General features: G+C 39.7%; 1 protein-coding gene across 1 annotated transcript in view; it reads right to left on the bottom strand.

Moving 5' to 3' along the window:
* PAK5 (p21 (RAC1) activated kinase 5) overlaps window positions 1-18,783 on the bottom strand; it is a 287,140-nt gene that overhangs the window by 103,526 nt on the left and 164,831 nt on the right. The window contains exon 3 of the mRNA XM_072800084.1: window positions 3,059-3,271. Coding sequence (XP_072656185.1) covers window positions 3,059-3,262 — 204 coding nt within the window. The 5' untranslated portion in view covers window positions 3,263-3,271. The remainder of the gene's footprint in view (window positions 1-3,058; window positions 3,272-18,783) is intronic.

Below are 18,783 nucleotides of genomic sequence, written 5' to 3'. Positions count from 1 at the left end.
AACAAACTCCTCAAAAGATTCTGATGAAAGCCCGAGTCTGAGAAGCAAGGGCCAATAACAATGTGACCCTTCGACCTGCCATTTTATAAATGCATCTAATTTGGAAGTACTTTTGGTAATATTGCTTATGATGTTTTGTGGACAGAATGATGTTAGATGGGAAAAGGAGTTTCTTGAAGATACTTGCCAAGTGTTTTAAAGGATCTTCCTGCACTCTCCACCTCTGAGTGTTAAGTTTTATCAGTTTGCCTACATGCCTTTGGCTTAAGTACATGAACTTTAACTTTTGACACAAGTCTGAACTAACCTGTGGTTTCTGGTTACATTTCTGAGTGTTTGGAAATCCTGGCCAGCATCAACCTGTATTGATTATAGTGTACGTGGATACAGTCCTTTATAATTGCCTAAATCAAAGTTCTCAAAGTGTGGTTTCCAGACCAGCAGCATCAGCATCACCTGGTAACTTATTAGAAATGCAAATTTCTGACCCCATCCCAGTCCTGCTGAATCATAAACTCTGGGGATGGGCCCAGAAATCTTGCCCTCCAGATCGAGCCCTCCAGGTGACTTTTATGGACTATATTGTTTGAGAAACACTGACCTCAATAAATTACATAGAACGAGGGTGTCCTGGTAAGAGTGACATGCAATTTAAAGAAAATTCTGAATAGGAACAGTTGAAATTCTAATCAGAGAAGAGTTCATTACAATGGTGAATTTCCATTCAGAACCAGCCCGCCTGAAGCTTACTAACAGATGCCTGAGAAACGGCACTTTGCCATAACACAAGGCACTTATAGGCTTCTCCCATTTACTGATTTCATGTCATGATCTCTTATTTTTCTTTGTCCCCTTTAAAGGACAACCTGAAGAAATTAAAATTGTTGATTCTACTTTAAATAATTTTGTCAAAATGGTTTTAAGTCTGCACAACTCCTTTCACTCCTTTGCCAATTCCTTCAGAGCTTATTTCAAGGATTGTTCTGACTTGTGAAATATATTCTGCATGATTTATAATATGTTAAAAATAGGGAAGACTTCTCCAGAGAAGGCATTTCCAAAATGTGGGATCATCCAAACCACATGGCATACTTTGACCTCTTGAGCCTTTTATTTTCCTTATTCTAGAGAGGCTGGTGGAGTCAGCAGGATTCTCTTGGACCACTGATATGGTCCAACAGTGCTAATTTCACTCATAGGATCTGGAGGAGAGGATCAATCCAAATGAGTTGGTGAGAGTATCAAGTATGGATTTATTGGGTATCCTTCAGTTAAAAAGCGTTTGATTAACTCTACTCTTTCTGGGAAAAATTCAACCTCACTGGCTATCGTTTTATCACTCCTCACCTGTATTTATTTTCTTTCTCACAGGCAAAATTCAGGCGTAGGTCTATACTGGAGATGTATTTTCTAGTTATCTTGTGGTTTGTATTCAAGTGTCTACAACACATATTTTCATTTCCTACAGGCTGGAGGTTCACTTTTGGGGCATCAGGGCTAGAAAGCCCATACAGTGACTATGAGAATCCTGGGGCTCAGGAGCTCAGCAGTTAGGAAACCTTGCTCTGACTCATGATGGGGCTGACAAATTCTGTCAGGGAGGATAATGAGCCAGCCCTTCTGACAAATGGAAGAAGTAAATTAGAAGTCCTGTTAAGTCCTACATCCACCAAGCGTGGTGGATTATCACTGAGATAGGAGCTTCCTCCTTCAGTGCCAGCCAGGACCTGCTAGATGAGTGAAGAACCACCTAGATGAGTGCATAAACGATCTCTGTCCTTATCCAATAATAAACACACTCTCTAATGAGACAGCACATGTCCTGGGCCTTCAGCTAGGATGCTACACTAAGACTCTGCCTCCTTCTAGAATGTTCCTCATCAAATGATAACCACACTCATTAATTGTGCTTTACTTGGGCATTTTTCCTTCACCATGGGGATCAATGGCAGAGAATTTTTCTGGGCACAATACACATTCCATTGTCTGAGTTTTATAAAAACTTGGGATAGGAGAAAAATAAACATAAATAAAAAGCAAATTCTTTCTAATCTCAACTTCTTATTAGATATTGCCCACCATATTATTTACTCATTAGTGAAGAATTAGCCTTCTCTTAGGAGAAAACCCTATTCAATAATAGGATATTGCCTAATGTCAAGCAGAATCGGTTAATTGGTCAGTTTCTAATAAATATCAATCAATACCTGCTTTAAATCGGGGGTTCCTTTTTGTCCTAAGGATATATCTTCTCAAATATCCATCTTTTGAGTATTCTACATTTTAGCTGGCCTGAAAAGCTTCAGAATCTTATCAGAAAATCAAATTCACAAAATACAGAGAAGAATTTGTAATTATCTTTGGGTTGAACACACCTACCTGTTCAATACCAGAATAGAAAACAAAACAGGACAAAACCAGAATAGATTGACCAAGACTATGCATGAATGATGGAATCACAATTCTAAGTTCACATGATATTTTTTATAAGACTTTCCTGTAACTTATCAGCTAGGCATCTTTCTTTGCATTCTCTAAAAATGCAACCACTTTTGTTTTGCCTAAACACTTAAATACAATGTAGTCAATATTCATGTTTACACAGAAAAAGGTATTCATAGCTCAGATGTCTGCTAATGTAATGAGCTAATGTAATGAGCATCTGAGGGCAAATGCAAAACATGTAAAGGTTGCCTATTTAATCAGAGATTATCGCCAACACTTACCAGAGGGGGTAAATAATATTCTTCAGTATGAAGACTAGCAAACACCATTTTAAAGTAGAAATGAGACTTTTCTACTTTGTGATTGCATTTTATGTGTTTGATTTTTTAAAAAAAATCTCACACTTGAAAGCTGAGGTTCCTTTTCATGTGCTGCAATTTACAATAAGTGGTGAACATTATAATCATTGAAGAAGAAGTGCAGATCATCACTGGATATTTAAAAACAAGTGCATGATTTAGGCATTTTTCTAGCTTGCCTGTAAAGATGGTGCACTGCATCAAAGGAGAGAACATGCTTCTTGAGCCAACTTAAGACAGAATCCTCGCCATACCTTCATAGGCGCCAGCTGGATGGGTGTGATGCAGGAGGGGTCTACCATGGGCTTCGGCCTGTTGGCCGTGTCTGCTAACAGGCTGTGCCACTGCTGGGGGAGGCCCGTAAACTTCTGTTCTTGTGGATCAAAGCCAGTATGAACCCTGTGTTCAAAGTTAGAGGGACCAGATATTTCAATCTTTTTCTTTTTCTTTCCAAACATGATGCAAACCTGGGAAATGCAAACAGAAAAGAGATTGCTGTTTAGATCTTGATGACAGAAGACTATAGGAAAATTATTCATTTGTACTTCTATCTTTTCAATTATTCCTCTATGTATCAGCTGCAAAAGATGAAAGTTGGATTTTCAGGATATGTAAATTAGATATTTCATTCCTAATTTTTCTCCTTGAACTTACCATGCGGAATATAGTTCCCTGCCCCACTGATTTTGGATTTGGCTATGTGACCTGCTTCAGTATGGACTGTACAGTCCAGGGTGGAGGGTCTGGAAGATACTGTGTGTTTCCACTTTCCTCCTTGTGTTTCTGCCACTTGGCAAGAAGATCTGTTTTGTGGATGATACTCCCTCAGCCTGGATCCTGAAAGGAGAGATGCATGAAGCAGACCCAAATCCAACCTCTAGTCTGGAGCCATGCCCAGCTGAGCCACAGGTGATTCTAAGAAAACAATGTTTATAATTAAGCCACTAAGATTCCTGACTTGTTATGTGGTATTAGCAAAGCAAAAACTGACTAATGCACAGGGAGAAGCACATCAAAGTTTGGTGTGCACTTAAAATCTAAAAACCTTTGGACAAATATATATATGAAAAGTGGGGTTAATAATCATATTCACCACATACAATTATTATTAGTATTAAATAAGTAAACATTTGTAAAACACTCTGAAAAGCACCTGGCACAAAGTAAGCACTGCAAATATTAAATAGATCTGTGAACAAATACACAGGAAACTTGACTGGCATTGCCTGCAGAGGAAGAGAAGGGAGCCGGCAGGGGGACAAAGCCACTTTTATATTTAGGATTTTGTACAATGTATTTTGCCTGTTTGAAACAATGTAGTTTACCTAATTAAAACATGTCTGTGACCAGGATACCTCTAGAAAATAAGTAAAATAGTCACCGTGTTGCTTCATGGTATTGAAAATAGTAAGACCACCTGGATTTGAATCCCAGGCTGATTCACCTACTCACTATAATCTTGGGTGTGACTGCTTTTCCCTCTCTCAATTTATTGTGAGTAGGACAATCATGATCATTAGGGGAATCCTGACAACACTGCTGCAGGCACTATACATGATAATGGTTTGGCTTTGATGTTGCTTTGGTGGAGAAGCCTCATCTCAGCCCTTAGGCTTGAAGGGGTGGGTGATATACTTGTACAGCTCTATATACATAGTTTTCTCAGCACATATCCACTTGCTGTCAGTTAATTAGGTGTAACGGCATGCTTGGTGTCTGTGTCGCCTACTAGAATGGAAGATCCACCAGAGAAGGGATACTGTTGGCTTGTTCACTACTGTGGGCCAGTGCCTGGGATAGTAGGGCTCAAGAAATATTTGCTGATGGACTAAAATCACAAGCACAATACATTTATTCAGTGACCAGTACCTGGGGTAGGAGCTCCATAGATAACATCTTCCCTTGCCCTCTCCCTTTTAACTGTTTCATCTTTTAACCAGTTATCACTGCTTGGCAAAGAGAGTCTTCCTGCTGCCTTCAAGTTTTCTCAAGTTGCTATTCCATCCTCTGCTGAGGTCTACTAGTTTATGGGGCTGTCATAACAAAATACCCAGGACTGGGTGGTTTATAAACAACAGTTCTTTTTTATAGTTCTGGATTCTGGAAATTCCAAGATCAAGGCTCTGGCAGGTTTGGTGTCTAGTGAGTACCTAGACAGTGCTGGATGGTGCTGGTTCCAGCTTTTTGCTGGAACTTCCCATGTTTGACGGGAAAAGGGAGCTCTCGCTGGCCTCTTCTAATAATGACACTCATTCCATTCATGAGATTCTACTTTCATGACCTGGTCATCTCCCAAAGGCCCCACTTCCTAATGCTATCCCCTTGAGGGTTAGGAGCTCAACATACGGGCTTTGGAGGGACACATATAGACCATATCACTGGATGGATATGTATTCTCTTGACAGTGATCAGATTCTTCACACCTTTAACTCCCCAGACACTATCAAAACCCATTTTCCCATCCATCCTGCTTGTTACTTCAGACTAATTTGGAAAACTAATATAAGGTGATAAACAAAAATCAATAAAAGATAACAGGGGGCTCAAAACACCTTGATGTGTTCTCTTCTTCAGAGAGCATAACACAATTAAAAAAAAATCTTCAAGTACCTTACTATAACATGGTTAATAAATATAAGTCAGCTGATTTTAAACATTTGAGAACACCCAAGTAAAATGTAAATAAGTAAAGGAGTCCAGCTGTGGTAGAGGATCACAGCAATGGCCCCCAGATGTTTTATGCCACCCAGCATTCATGCCCCTGAGTGGGTCTCTCTCAAATGACTCTGGGCCTGAATATGTAATTTACTGTCACCAATGGGTCAAAAGAAACCATGACACAAGCATGAAATGATCTGGTATGTTGGCCTTGCTCTCTTGCTGCACTTGGAACCAGCAGTCAGCTTGAGAAAAAGGCCAGGCCATCCTGCTGGAGGATGACACACCATGTGGTCCAGCCGCCCATCAGCCCAACCAACTATCAACCCTGGTAGCAGGGCCATGTAGCTGACCAGTGGCTATTTACCAGATGAGCCAGTCAAAACCAGCAGAAGAACCATGCGGCTAAGCTAGACCCAAAGTTCTCATCTTCAGAATCAGAATACAATAAATAGCTGTCACTCTAAGTCATTACATAGTGGAGTAAATTTTGGCACCGAAAATGCTAATAGCAAAGACCTGTTTATCATCCTATACCTTTTATCTTCAGATGCCCATCATTTTTCTCTTTCTACTTTAGCTGCTTCAAAGTCTTAAGTAATAATGTCCAATCTCTGTAACTACATTAGCTGTTATACAATTGCATTAATTCAGAGGAATCTTGATTTTGATGCCACTCTCTGGCTGGATGAAGGCCTGGAAGGTTTTAGTGGCCAAGAAATTATGCCAAATAAGTAAGTGTGTGTGTGTGTGTATATATATATATATATATATATATATATATATATATATATATATATACATACACATACATACATACATATACACACACACACACACATATACTATCTCTTGGTGTTATTTAGCAAAAACAAAAATAATTTGAAAATATAATTTGGTCATGTGTTGGCTGAGTCCCCTTGATGTTTTAATAAACTTTATGACCATTTTTAAAAGTCAAGGTAGCAATTTTATTAGAAAAATCACATGAGAATAATTCTTTTGCATGGATTCATACATGAACAAGCACTGAAAATGCTAGGTCAAATATTTTTAGCACCAGAATAGAAATGTTTTACTATTCCCTTCCTGACTGTGCATGTCTCAGTGGTTGCCATGCCATTCAAATGAAAATGTAAAAAAGAAAATATCAATGAATGAATATTGTTCTTGTTCTAAAATAAGGCAGTTGTGGAGAGGAAACCTGTGGCTGAATTTATCGACACTGAATCCTGTGATACTATACAACTGTAATTTAAATGCTTATATATACAGTGTTACACATCTAGTAAGTCTGAGTTAATGAGTTATAAAGGAAGGAACCAGAAAGGAAAATTAAAAAGTCCTATATTTTCAAGCAACGTTTCTGTGAAGGTCACATTTGACTAAATGTAGAGAGAGAACCTCCATGGTGTATGGTGATAATTCATTAGAGATGGCCATTTTCTCTGACAGCAGTGAGGAATCTCACACTCAGGTGAAAGAGTCCTGATGCTTTTTACACCATAAAGCAGAGACATATTTGGTAGGGGACTCTTGTAAAAATCCAAGATCTGGTTTCTTCTCTCTGATGTGTCCAGGCTTAGTCTATAGCTGGCATAGTGTTCAAGGTCCATTGTGTCTACTCACACTTAAAACTCACAATAACCCTATGTTGGCAGTGGGGGCAGAAGGTGGATGTTTCAAGACCACTATGAAGTTTCATTTGCTAGAAGAACTCACTGAAGCTTAGCATACAGTTGCACTCCATCTGTGATTTATTATAGTGAATGTATGCATAATCAGCAAAGGAAAAAGGCACTTGGGCAAGTCTGGAGGAAACAAGGCATAAGCTTTCAGGGGTCCTCTCCCTGTGGACTCACACAGGATGTGATTAATTCGTCTAGCAGTGAATTGTGACAATACATGAAAAATGCTGTCTATCAGGTAAGCTTGTTATAGACTCAATGTCTGAGGATTTTATTCAGTGTTAGTCACATAGGTACTCTTTGCCTGGCCCATGCCAAAATTTCTGACTCCAGATGAAAAGTAGGGGTTCAGCATAAACAATATTGTTTGCATAAACAGTTTAGTCACATAACCATTCTTATCAGGGAGAGGTGGGAATCCTCCTGAAATCCAAGCTCCCAGATGCCACCCAAGGGCCAACCTTGTAAATTGGTTTTTCTAAGATATGCTCAGGCCTGCTATGTTAACTCTGCTCTGTGCAGAAGGTGTTATTATCACATCTCCATGGAGAGACAGAAGCTAAGAAGTTAGAAAATGGCAAAGCTGGAGATTCAGAACCTTAAAACACCTGCTTTTTAATCACTAGACAATGCAACGTTGCCCTGTGTGTTACCAGACATCCCCACCCTTGTCCTTCTTAGGAAGCTTGTTCCCCTAGAGATATGCATGGGGGATGGTGAGCTCTAATAAGGTAACTATGAGATTCTGGAAAGTTGGAGGTCCTATCATGTCTCTCCAAGAAAGACCCTTTCTCTGACTGAGCAGAACTCTGCCACTGAGCAAGGGCCAAAGGGCTGCTGGGACCTAGGACAAGACCTCACATAGAAAGAAAAAAAAAAAAAAAGACCTCATGTAGAAAACAAGACAACTGCTGCTTCACGTTCATGGCAAGTAAGGGCACAGAATACCTCATTCTTCTCTACAGTTCCAGCAGACCAACTTCCAAAATGTTTTGGTAGATATTATTCAGCATAGAAAATTTTGCTACATGTTTTTTTTTTAATTTTTAAAAAAGATCCATTTATTTTAGGGAGGGGCAAAAGGAGACAGCAAGAGAGAATCTCATGCAGAATCCCCACTGAGTATGGACCTGATGTGGGGGCTCAGTCTCATGACCCTGAGATCATGACGTGAACTGAAACCAAAAGCCAGACACTTAACTGAGCCACCCAGGCACCCCTGCTACAGGTTATTAGACATTTCAAGACTTAATAACTACTATTTCCTATTCACTTTTTCACTATTAAACACACATGTGAGTGCTCACCTGCTAGGTTAAGTACACATTAACCAAAGTGTGTTCCTGAGGACACCAGCTCTCTGAAAGGTGAAAAATTTGCAGGATGAAGGATGGTTCCTGAGTCAAGTAAATTTGGGAAACAATAGGTTATATACATTTCCTTTGTGGGACTACTTCTATGCTACTGTGTAGTTAAACTCCTAGAGGAAGAGAGTAAACAGACTCCAGAATTCCTGTTTCTGAAAGTTTCTTGCAAAATTCAGAGCAAACAACACTGCTTTGACGGATGGTTTTGGTCACCACATGTTCTCATATGGAAGCTGTGTTACAGAAGAAGCAGAAGGAAATCCAAATTCTCAGACTCCAAAGCAACACTCTGACAGCTTCACAGTCATCTCAGCCCTCGAGCTGCTTTTAGCAACACCACAGTTCTCTGCCCCACCTTAGTGCTGCTTTAATAAGCACATGCCTAGCCTAAAAGCTCTTGTATGTGGCATCTCCATTTTGGGGTTTATTAGCTGGGATAATTAGAAGAGATTCAAAGGACTGGCAAACAAGTGAAGGGCACCTGGGATCATTGGTGTCAGGCTGGTGTGGTGGCATAGCACCTCACTAGGGACCAAAAAATGCTGCTTCAAGTATACTTATCTAGGATTAACTGTGTCAGACACTGTTCTGTCTGTAAAAACTCATGTATTCTCTTCACAGTAATTTATGTTGTAAGGACTATTATTATTCCCACCATACAGATAAGGAAACAGTCTCAGTGAGGTTAAGGAGTTCCCAAGTTCACCCAGGTAAGAAGCAGCTGAAATGGGATGCAAGCCTAAGCCGTCCACATCCTGAGAACAAACAGGCTTGTATACTCTGCTTTATACTTTCTGCCTTGAATTCCAGACCTGTCCCCATTTCTACTATGTGGCATGCCCTATGGCCCTGGTAGCCAGAAATAGAGTCCTCCTTGCTAAATGAAGATGACTCCAGATTTGCCTTGCTTCTGGAGTAATTAGAATTACTAAATGAGAAGGCACTGGAAGAAGTCCTTTAAAAACATCAGCACAAGCAATAGTAGGTAATGTGAAATGAGTATTTCCTGGAATCAGACATTGTCTAGGCTAAGCGGAATAGTCATTCTCTTATATTCCAACAACTCTGTGAGGTATTACATTATTTTACAAGTGCAGGTATTAAAACTTTGAGAGTTAAACCATGTGTACCACAGTTAGGAAGTGGCAGAAATGGAGAGAAATCCAAATCTATCCTAATTTCAGATTTGGCTTGTATGGGCCATGTTTGATTGCAAAGTCCTACTCCATTATCAGTATGTGATTACTGTCATTTAAGGTGAATTTTAGGCAAAACCAGTAACTGTGTATCTGGTAAAGCCTGGGGTACATATACAGGCTGAGGGACTCTCCCAAACCCTGCGTGACATCAAAAAGTAGCAGGGAATGTGGAGATAAACAAAAATACATGTCACCTTGCAAGATAATAAGCTCTTCACAAAATAAATTATTTATAAAGAAGCCATTAAAAAAGAAGAGAAAGACAACAAGAAACTTTGGGAAAACCAAAAACTGGAATGGAAAGAAAAGATAATCTTAATGTAAGTCTTGGCTTACCAATAAGCAATGATGAAAATCACAAAATGTAAGGACCATTTGCATATATAACCAAAAATAGCCAGAAAAATCATATTGGGAAAATAAGGGAGGTGGGCAGATTATGTAATAGAGCTAAATTCTATCTACAGAGCAGAAAATACAAGGATGGAGATGCCTAAAATTGCTATAGCTGCATACATATATTTTTGGCTATATATAAAAAAACTGAGGGGTGTCTGGCTGGTTCAGTCAGTAGAGCATGCAACTGGATCTCAGGGCTGTTAAGTTCAAACCCCACATTGGGTGTATACATTATTTAAAAATAAAATCTTAAAAAAACCCTAAAACTAAAACAAAACAAACGACTAAAATGGAAGGAATGTCATGATGGCCTCTGGTAAGCAGAACTTGGGGTTATCACGGAGGTTGGGTCAGGCAATCACTAGATTTCTTATACTTTTTTTCTAAACCATATGTGGTATATTTCTTTCCCAAAATATTTTTAAACTAACAGAAGACACACTTGTTAAATTAACATGTAACCAAACATATCCAAATAAAATGTTAAAAATCCATCCTTTGGGTTCATGTTCAGAAAAAGAGACTTACAGGGGTAACAGTAAAACGGGGGCTTCCAAACCAGCATTTTGAAATATGGAGAGGAGCCACCCATGAATGACTGAAGAAGCTGCTAGCTCTTGAGAAATACACAAATGACAGCTTGAGTTTACAAATGGTACCAGTGTACTCAAATTCTCATTTTGCCTGAGAAGTGGCAGTTCATACATAAGAAGTATTCATTAGGGTGTTTGAATCCAGAGCCCTTTTACTCTTGTTTCCACTGTTCTACATTACTTGCTAAGGTTTTTGAGTACTGGAAAAGCCTGCTTAATTTTGTGGTGGCTACATTCACCAAAAGTGCCCTGAAGCATGGAAAAGAAACATCTCCTCTGATTGTTGAACTGCACACTTACAAGTGGATGAGCAGATGGAAACATGTAAAGAAACCACATCTGACATAAACTGGAATCCCCCATTTCTTGCTTCTCTAGGAGATCTCTTAGCACGTATTGCCTACAGCTTATAGTATAAGCATTGTATTGATCAGGGTTCTTCTGAGAAACAGAGCCAATAGGATTTATATAGATGTATATAAGACGAGATTCATATTTTAAGATTTTATTTATTTATTCATGAGAGACACACAGAGAGAGGCAGAGACATAGGCAGAGGGAGAAGCAGGCTTCCTGTAGGGAGCCTGATGTGGAACTAGATCCCAGGACCCCGAGATCACAACCTGAGCCAAAGGCAGACACTCAACCACTGAGCCACTCAGGTGCCCTTATAAGAGGGGATTTATTATAAGAATTGGCTAATCTGGTTATGTCAGCCAAAATGTTTCATGGTTTGCTGTCTATAAGTTGGGGGAAAGCTAGTGGTATAATTCAGTCTGAGTCCATGGGTCTCAGAACCAGGGGCTCATATGATGTAAGTCCTAGTCTGAATTTGAAAACATAAGACCAGCAGCACCAATGTCCAAGGGATGTCTCAGCTCAAGCAGGGAGGGAGTGAATTCCCTCTTCCTTTTTTTCTTTTCTTTTTTTTTTTTTTCCTGTTTGGGTCCTCAAGGAATTGGATGGTGCCCACCAACCTTGGAGAGTGGTCATCTGCTATATTCAGTTTGATTATTCAAATGCTAATTTCTTCCAGAAACAGCCTCACAGATACACCCACAAACACTTCACCAGCTATCTGAGCATCCCTTCCTCCAGTCAAGTTGTCACATAATACTAAATATCACAGGCATGTAGGGAAGAATTTCTAAGAACATTCCTGTTTAGGTAGGAAATGAAGTGACCTTGTAGGTAGGTTTTAAACCTCTACCTGATTCAAGCATGCTTACTGGCCCAGAAAATTGCCTCTAACATTTGATTCTTTTCAATATTTTTGGAGCAAAATGTCAGTTTCAGGACCATGAATCCTATTTTCAACTTTCTTGCTCAAAGTTTAATATACATAACATTTAAGCGTGTGTATGTATATATAACATATATACATATATATGAACATATATGTAATATATAAGTAATATATGTAATATATAAGTATTTGTATATATATGTCTGGTAGGTGTATATTATATGTGTGTCTGGTATATATATATATACACACAACACATACATACATATACATATATATATACACACACACACACACACACACACATACACACACATATATGCCTGGTAATGTTAATTTTTTGTACCACTTCTGCCATTCTTTATTAATTTGTAGAGTTTGAAGAGTCAGTAAGAATAGTAGTATACTTACGGGGAGCATCTGCAGTTTCCAAAATGTTGGCATGCTCATAAGAGGTTTTTTTTAATTTTCCTTTTTTAGTTTTTATTTATTTATTCATGAGGGACAGAGAGAGAGGCAGAGGCACAGGCAGAGAGAGAAGCAGGCTCCATGCAGGGAGCCCAATGCGGGACTCAATCCCAGGTCTCCAGGATCAGGCCCTGGGCTGAAGGCAGTGCTAAACCGCCGAGCCACCCAGGCTGCCCTCATAAGAGGTTCTGAATGGACTTTAGGCCACAGGGTACAAGTTCACAAGCTATTGCTTTTTTCATGTATTCAAATTATTAAAAAGATACTTCAGATACATGATATACTGTGGATGAAACTTGAAGACATTACGCTAAATGAAATAAGCCAGACATAAAAGACAAATATTGTAGGATTCCACTTACATAAGGTACCCTAAAGTAGTTAAATTCATAGGGACAAAAAGTAGAATGGTGGCTGCCAGAGGCTGGGAGGGAAGAGGAATGGGGACTTATTATTTAATGGTATCCAGTTTCAGCATGGGAAGATGAAAAGGTCCTGAAGATGGATGGAGGTGATGGTTGCATAAGAATGTGCATGTACTTAAGGTCACTGAACTCTCTATACTTAAAAATGACTACAATGGTGAATTTTAAGTTATATATAGAACGAAACCCAAAAAGTACAAAAAAAAAAAAAGCAGATAATAGTATAAATATGTTTCAGGAGCTTTGACCTGTATAGGGGAAATAGCAGAGAAGGACAGTGGTGAAGAGGGGATGAGATAGGGACAAGATGAGCAGAGTATGAGCCAATCTACTAGATAATCTTTTGTTCTTATCTCTCCTTACCATCAAAATGGTATTGGTCTAATCTCTAGCATTGACAACTACTTGGAGGTATGCTTGCAAGTCCTACAGCTGACGTGAGGAGTCAATGTAATTACTGGACTATTAAGGTTTTGAGCTAGACAGACAGCTGGATACTTAAATACCAAGAATTAAATATGGTACCTTTAATGTACATCTCAAAAATGATCTTTCCTCATCGGCTCTCTCATGAAAAGATTTTTCTTTTCTTAGCCTCAGTGCTATTTTGAAGAACTTGGTAAATATAATAATGGATACTTAAGGACTTCAGAAATACCTTGCCATGTTCTGATAATTTAGGTTTAATGACTGGCTGGTCATTGGTAGAAGAAGGATGGTTGTTTGAGAAATTGTACTGCAGAGGGGATGGCATCCAACCCTATCATCCCCATGTTGAGAGGCCAACGATCAGACACACATTTGTCATAGTTTCAGGATTGGGCTTTTAGTTATGTTGCTTTTAGGTAAAATATAACACGGATCATATATTTGTGATTCAGGGGAAAATATATATAAAATAAACTTGGGATGGTTCAATCTAAAAATAAAGTTATTTTCTCAGACAAATTATTATTGCATCTGAAAAGACATAAATGTCATGTTTTTCCTTCCTCAGATTCTTTTATTGCTGTGTCTCCTGGACATCACCCATGAGATAGTCACTGTGTTCCCGTAGGTGCTTCCCCTTCCAGAAAAACTTCAGAGCATGTTGGATCAGTAAAAAAATTATTCTTGTATCTGGTCCTCATTTCTATTGCACATACAGTTGTGATCCAGCGGCTCCATGCCTCATGCCTGATTTTCTCACCTGAGCCCTAACCCAAATGCATCTGCCTTTTCAATGGTTAGGGCCCGTTTCCTCTCTTGTGGAGTTCAAAGTGAGGCTTTGACTCACAACCCTGAAATCAAGACCTAGGCTGACATCAACAGTCAGACGCTTAACTGACTGAGCCACACAGGTGCCCCTTGCATCATATTTCTATTGAACAGAGCTGTGACAGAGTAACTTTGAGGAAAGTAATTGTGTGGCTCTTGTGATATGGATATTGGTGAAGAATGCTTAGGTAAGATAAGAATATGGATGGATAAAAAGGTGTAGGTCTTGCAAAGTTGAAACATGACAAAAGAAAGACCTTTGGGGGCCTTTCTGGCAAAAGGAAGACCAAGGATAATGGCCCCAAAAGAGAAAAGGACTTGCCTTGCCTTTTCAAGAAACAGAAGCAGCCCATTTGGGCTAAGCAGTACTGATGAAGGTGGCTCACCTTCTTGAAACAGCCATTGCCTAGGTAGCGCCAGATTCTCTAGTTTCCCTTTTTATTCTACCTCAATGATACCAATGCCCAAATATCCTCACCAACTTTCTGAGAGTAACAGGTAGAAAACTGAGTTTAACAGGTAGAAAGTATTTCCAAAGTGATTCTAAGTGGAACAGTTTTTCCCAACTAGACATTGGCTCATATATTAATCCTAGCAATAACACTGATGACTGTTTGCTTAAAACTTACTGGAAATTTTCAGATTAGTTTACCAGTTAGCTTTTGCTATAATAACAAACCATTCAATGGTTAGTGACTTAACCATTTATTTAGGTCACAATACAGGGCTGGCAATGTGTGCTGAGCTCAGGCAGGTGGTTCCTCTGGTCTCGCTTGTGCTCACTCAGGTGTTCTGTAGTCAGCTGTGAGTTGGCTGAAGAGCTACTGGCCTATGATGGCCACATGGACTCTAGTCTTTCAGCAGGATAGCATAGGCATATTATAGTGGTGTCAGAGTTACAAGAGAAAGAAATGAAGCCTTTTGAGACCTAGGCAAGAAATAGGCACATGGTTTGTTCCACTATATTCTATAACCAATCCAAGTCCTAAGTCCATCCCAGATTCAGAGTATGGGGAAAAGAGTCTATCTACCTTTTTAAGAATGGAATCGCAAAGTTGTATTACAAAGGGTGTGGTCACAGGGAGAGGCAGTGAATTAGGACCAGGTCTATAATCTACCACAATTAGTAAGAGTGTATGCTGGCAAATGTTTAACAGTTGGCTTTGGGAAGGGGGTAACCAAGCCCTGATTGCAGTGTTTATCAATTTCTGTGGTGCAAATATTCCCAACCATGGTTGATTTCAAGCTACCAATGCAACATTGCTGAATAAGGGATTTTTAAAAGATGTGCACAATTGGCATCTCTTATGAAAATAAGCTCGTGTAAGCGAGCTCCGGCATAAATCTGAGAGCTGGCAGCGGAATGCTCTAATTTCTAGCACTCACCTATTCAGAATAGCACACTAAGATCCCAACCCTCTCTTACAAAGGCTACTGCATCGATGCACATGCCTTGGAAACAGGTACAAAGGCCTCTAAAGTCCCAGAGGGGTATAAAGATTTTAAAAGACTTTGCAACAAAAATGATGAGATACACAGTAGCTGGTCTTACCATGTAATTCTCAAACTTCCCAGGTGATTGAAAATAGGATTGTATTTGCACATATACAGGAGCTGGCAATCAAAATCAGATCTTTCATAAATCATAATTGGAAACACTGTCAAATTTAACAACATTAAAGACTGCTTTCTTTCCTTCAGTCTCTAAGATACAAAATTTGATGCATTGGAATTTCACACTGAGCAAAATAACCTTAATAACCTTAAGTAACCTGAATTATGCTTTATTTAGATTGGTCATATGGGTCACATCCACACTTCCCTAATTTTGCTTTTTCTCATCTGAGGGTCATATGCTGACACCATCTCCTGGTGAGAATATGGGTTCACTTGGGCAAAGCAATGGGCCCAGTCTTATTTCCAAAAGTTTGTTATTGTTATTCTACCAATTATTTGAAAACCTCACAGAGCACCCACTCTGAGATCTGAAGCACATAAAATTATTGGATATTGCTCTGTCTTCAAACAATCCAACATTCTGAACAAGAACTGTACTCCTGATGGTGTGTCAGCTTTACACTCAAGTTTCCATGCATAGAAACCCCTGCTTTAAGGTGTAATCTGTAGCTTCTGGCTCTCCTCATCACATTTGCTTCTCCATGAGAGCAAACATGCCAAGGGGAAGGGCTGGAATGGGCTTGGTGCATGCAGCCCAAGCCAGACCACCTGAGATGTCCAATAATAGCAGCAAAAACAATAATTAGCCTGTGAGATCATAACTCCCTTCCAAACCTGAAGACACTCCTACTACAAGACCATTCCAGAGTATCTCATGTAATGTCTGTCTCCTATGGCTTTAAAACCCCCAAAGTGCCTGAGGACAATACTGGTTACAGGGGAATAAAGGTAACCTGTATGCTAAAGACTTTCAGAATTACACAATAAGGCAGAGATGCTGTAAACTGTACAGCAAGCTGGCTTTGTGTGAGTGAGATGTGATTTGCATTCCATGCTAAATTGGTTGCAGAGCAAGATTATCTCATCTTTCCATTTTTTCTTTCCTTGGTGTTCACTCTGTCTTTCGACAAATATTTTACTGAGCACCTACTAAAGGTGAGGCACTGTTCTAGGTGCTGAAGACTCAATGCGGAGATGAAGATCCCTGTCACCCTAAGGGGTTCATCTCTCTCCCAACAGGAGAGAAAAACAACAAATAAATAGGTAAACTACATCATGTATTAGAAGGTGATAAGACCAGGGGAAATGAAAGAAGGGCAGGGAAGGGCAGATAGTGAGTGGTGGAGCAAGGGAGTAGAAATTTTCAACTGTGTGGTCAGAGAAGAGAAGGGGTCCCTAAGAAGGTGCTATTTGGGCAAGTATCTGAAGGCATTAAAGGATATAAACCATAGGAATATCTGGGCAAAGAGCTCTAGACTGAAGCAACACCAAATGCACAGGCCTGGGTATATGGCTGTGCCTTCCTGAAATAGCAAGGTGGCTGGTGAGATAGAGAATGGTGAGCAAGGGGACAGAGACACATGAGGAAAGAGATGAAGAAGAAGTCAGCATAGGGCAGTGTTCTTTAGGTACAGTCCCCAGACCTGCAGCATCAGCATCGATGGGTAGTTTGTCAAAAATGCAAATTTTGGCACCCCATGCCAGGCCTACTGAGCCAGCAAACTTTGAAGGGATAAGATCCATATGTCCGTATTTTATCAAGCTCTCCAAATGATTTCTGAGGCACACTCAAGATTGAGTATGCAGTGACTTATGGTATCAGCCACCACTGCAGAACTTTGGTTTGTGGCTGTGTATGTTTTTTTCCCTCTGAGTGGAATGGGAGGTGATCTGAATATTTGGTGACTTGATTTGAAGCAGTATTTGATTTGGGTTAGGATATGATTATCTGATTGTAAGTTTTACAGGTATAATCATTTTCTTAGACTTCAAATGACAGTGTGGTGAGGAGATGGTCATGAAGGACCTGCCTCCATAGCATGGCCTCTGTGGGCCTCTTTTTTGCCTCTGTGGACAGTGGCTGGTCCTGGAAAAGAGGATGTCCCTCTGATATCAATACACTGCAATGAAAGGCTGGGTTTATTTTCACGTTTCCTTCACTGTAACACTGGAATCACTGTAGCAGAGAAACTTTTCTATACATGGTAATCTAAGATTTAGTATAGTTTGGTTTCTACCCAATAGGGAACCATTTGTTGACTCATAGCAAAATATTGGCAGTGGAGTGTACCATGCACTGGATATTAACAGCAACCATATTTCCTGCCATGATCACTCCTTGGTCATTCTTTTGTAAGATGACATGGTGATATTCAATGTGACTATGGGATGCTGGTATGAAATTACAGTACTATAGAGAACAGTACTTAAAATGTTAATGGCAACATCAACCAAATGTTTCGTAATGCATAAAGATTTCATATGGTGGCCCTTCAGTTTCATGGAGTTCACCCTAGAAAGTGTGTGCCCAGACTGGGACTACAGGCCCAACTCCTTTTTCAGTCAGGTATTGTCATGTGATTTGGCCTGGCCAATGGAACGTGTGCAGAAGTCAAGTCAAACAGTTCTAACACAGGGCTTTCATGTTGGCTGGATGTAGGCAAAGATGAAGTGCAAGGAGGTGGTAAAATTTCAAGGTAGAAGAGACTTGGGTCCCTGGACTGTTGCATGGGAGAGATCCTCCTGTTGACCAGGAGTACCTGCACTGGACTTCAAGCAAGAGAGAAATAAAATTCTCAACTGAACTAATAAAACTCTAGGGCTTAGCCATTCTAACAGCGAGCATTACCCTAACATCTATGTCATTTTTTTTTCTTATATCAACACTATACTGTCAGCAAATAGCATTAGCCTCCTATCAAACAGGAGAGAGCAGAGAATTAGAACGAATTCATTGTCTCAGGTCACTGAGCACATATCGGGCCCATATTTAACTCTCCTGGCTTTTAATGTATGGTTTTAACATTATATTTAGTGAGTCAAAGAGGGACACACAAATATGAAGTAGTGGCAATAGTGATCACAGCCACTATGCCAAGTTTCAGTAGAAGAAGATGACCTAAAGAAGATGACCAATGCAGTTGCTAATAAAATTATTGCCTGTTGTAGGAGATGGACTCTTCTCTGATATATGACAGTGGATGGAAATTTTGCTCTTTTAC

Source organism: Canis lupus, chromosome 26 (assembly GCF_048164855.1).
Source record: "Canis lupus baileyi chromosome 26, mCanLup2.hap1, whole genome shotgun sequence".
Classification (NCBI taxonomy): Eukaryota; Metazoa; Chordata; class Mammalia; order Carnivora; family Canidae; genus Canis; species Canis lupus.
Note: the sequence above shows the minus strand (reverse complement) of the source record. Positions and strands in the feature narration are given on the sequence as shown.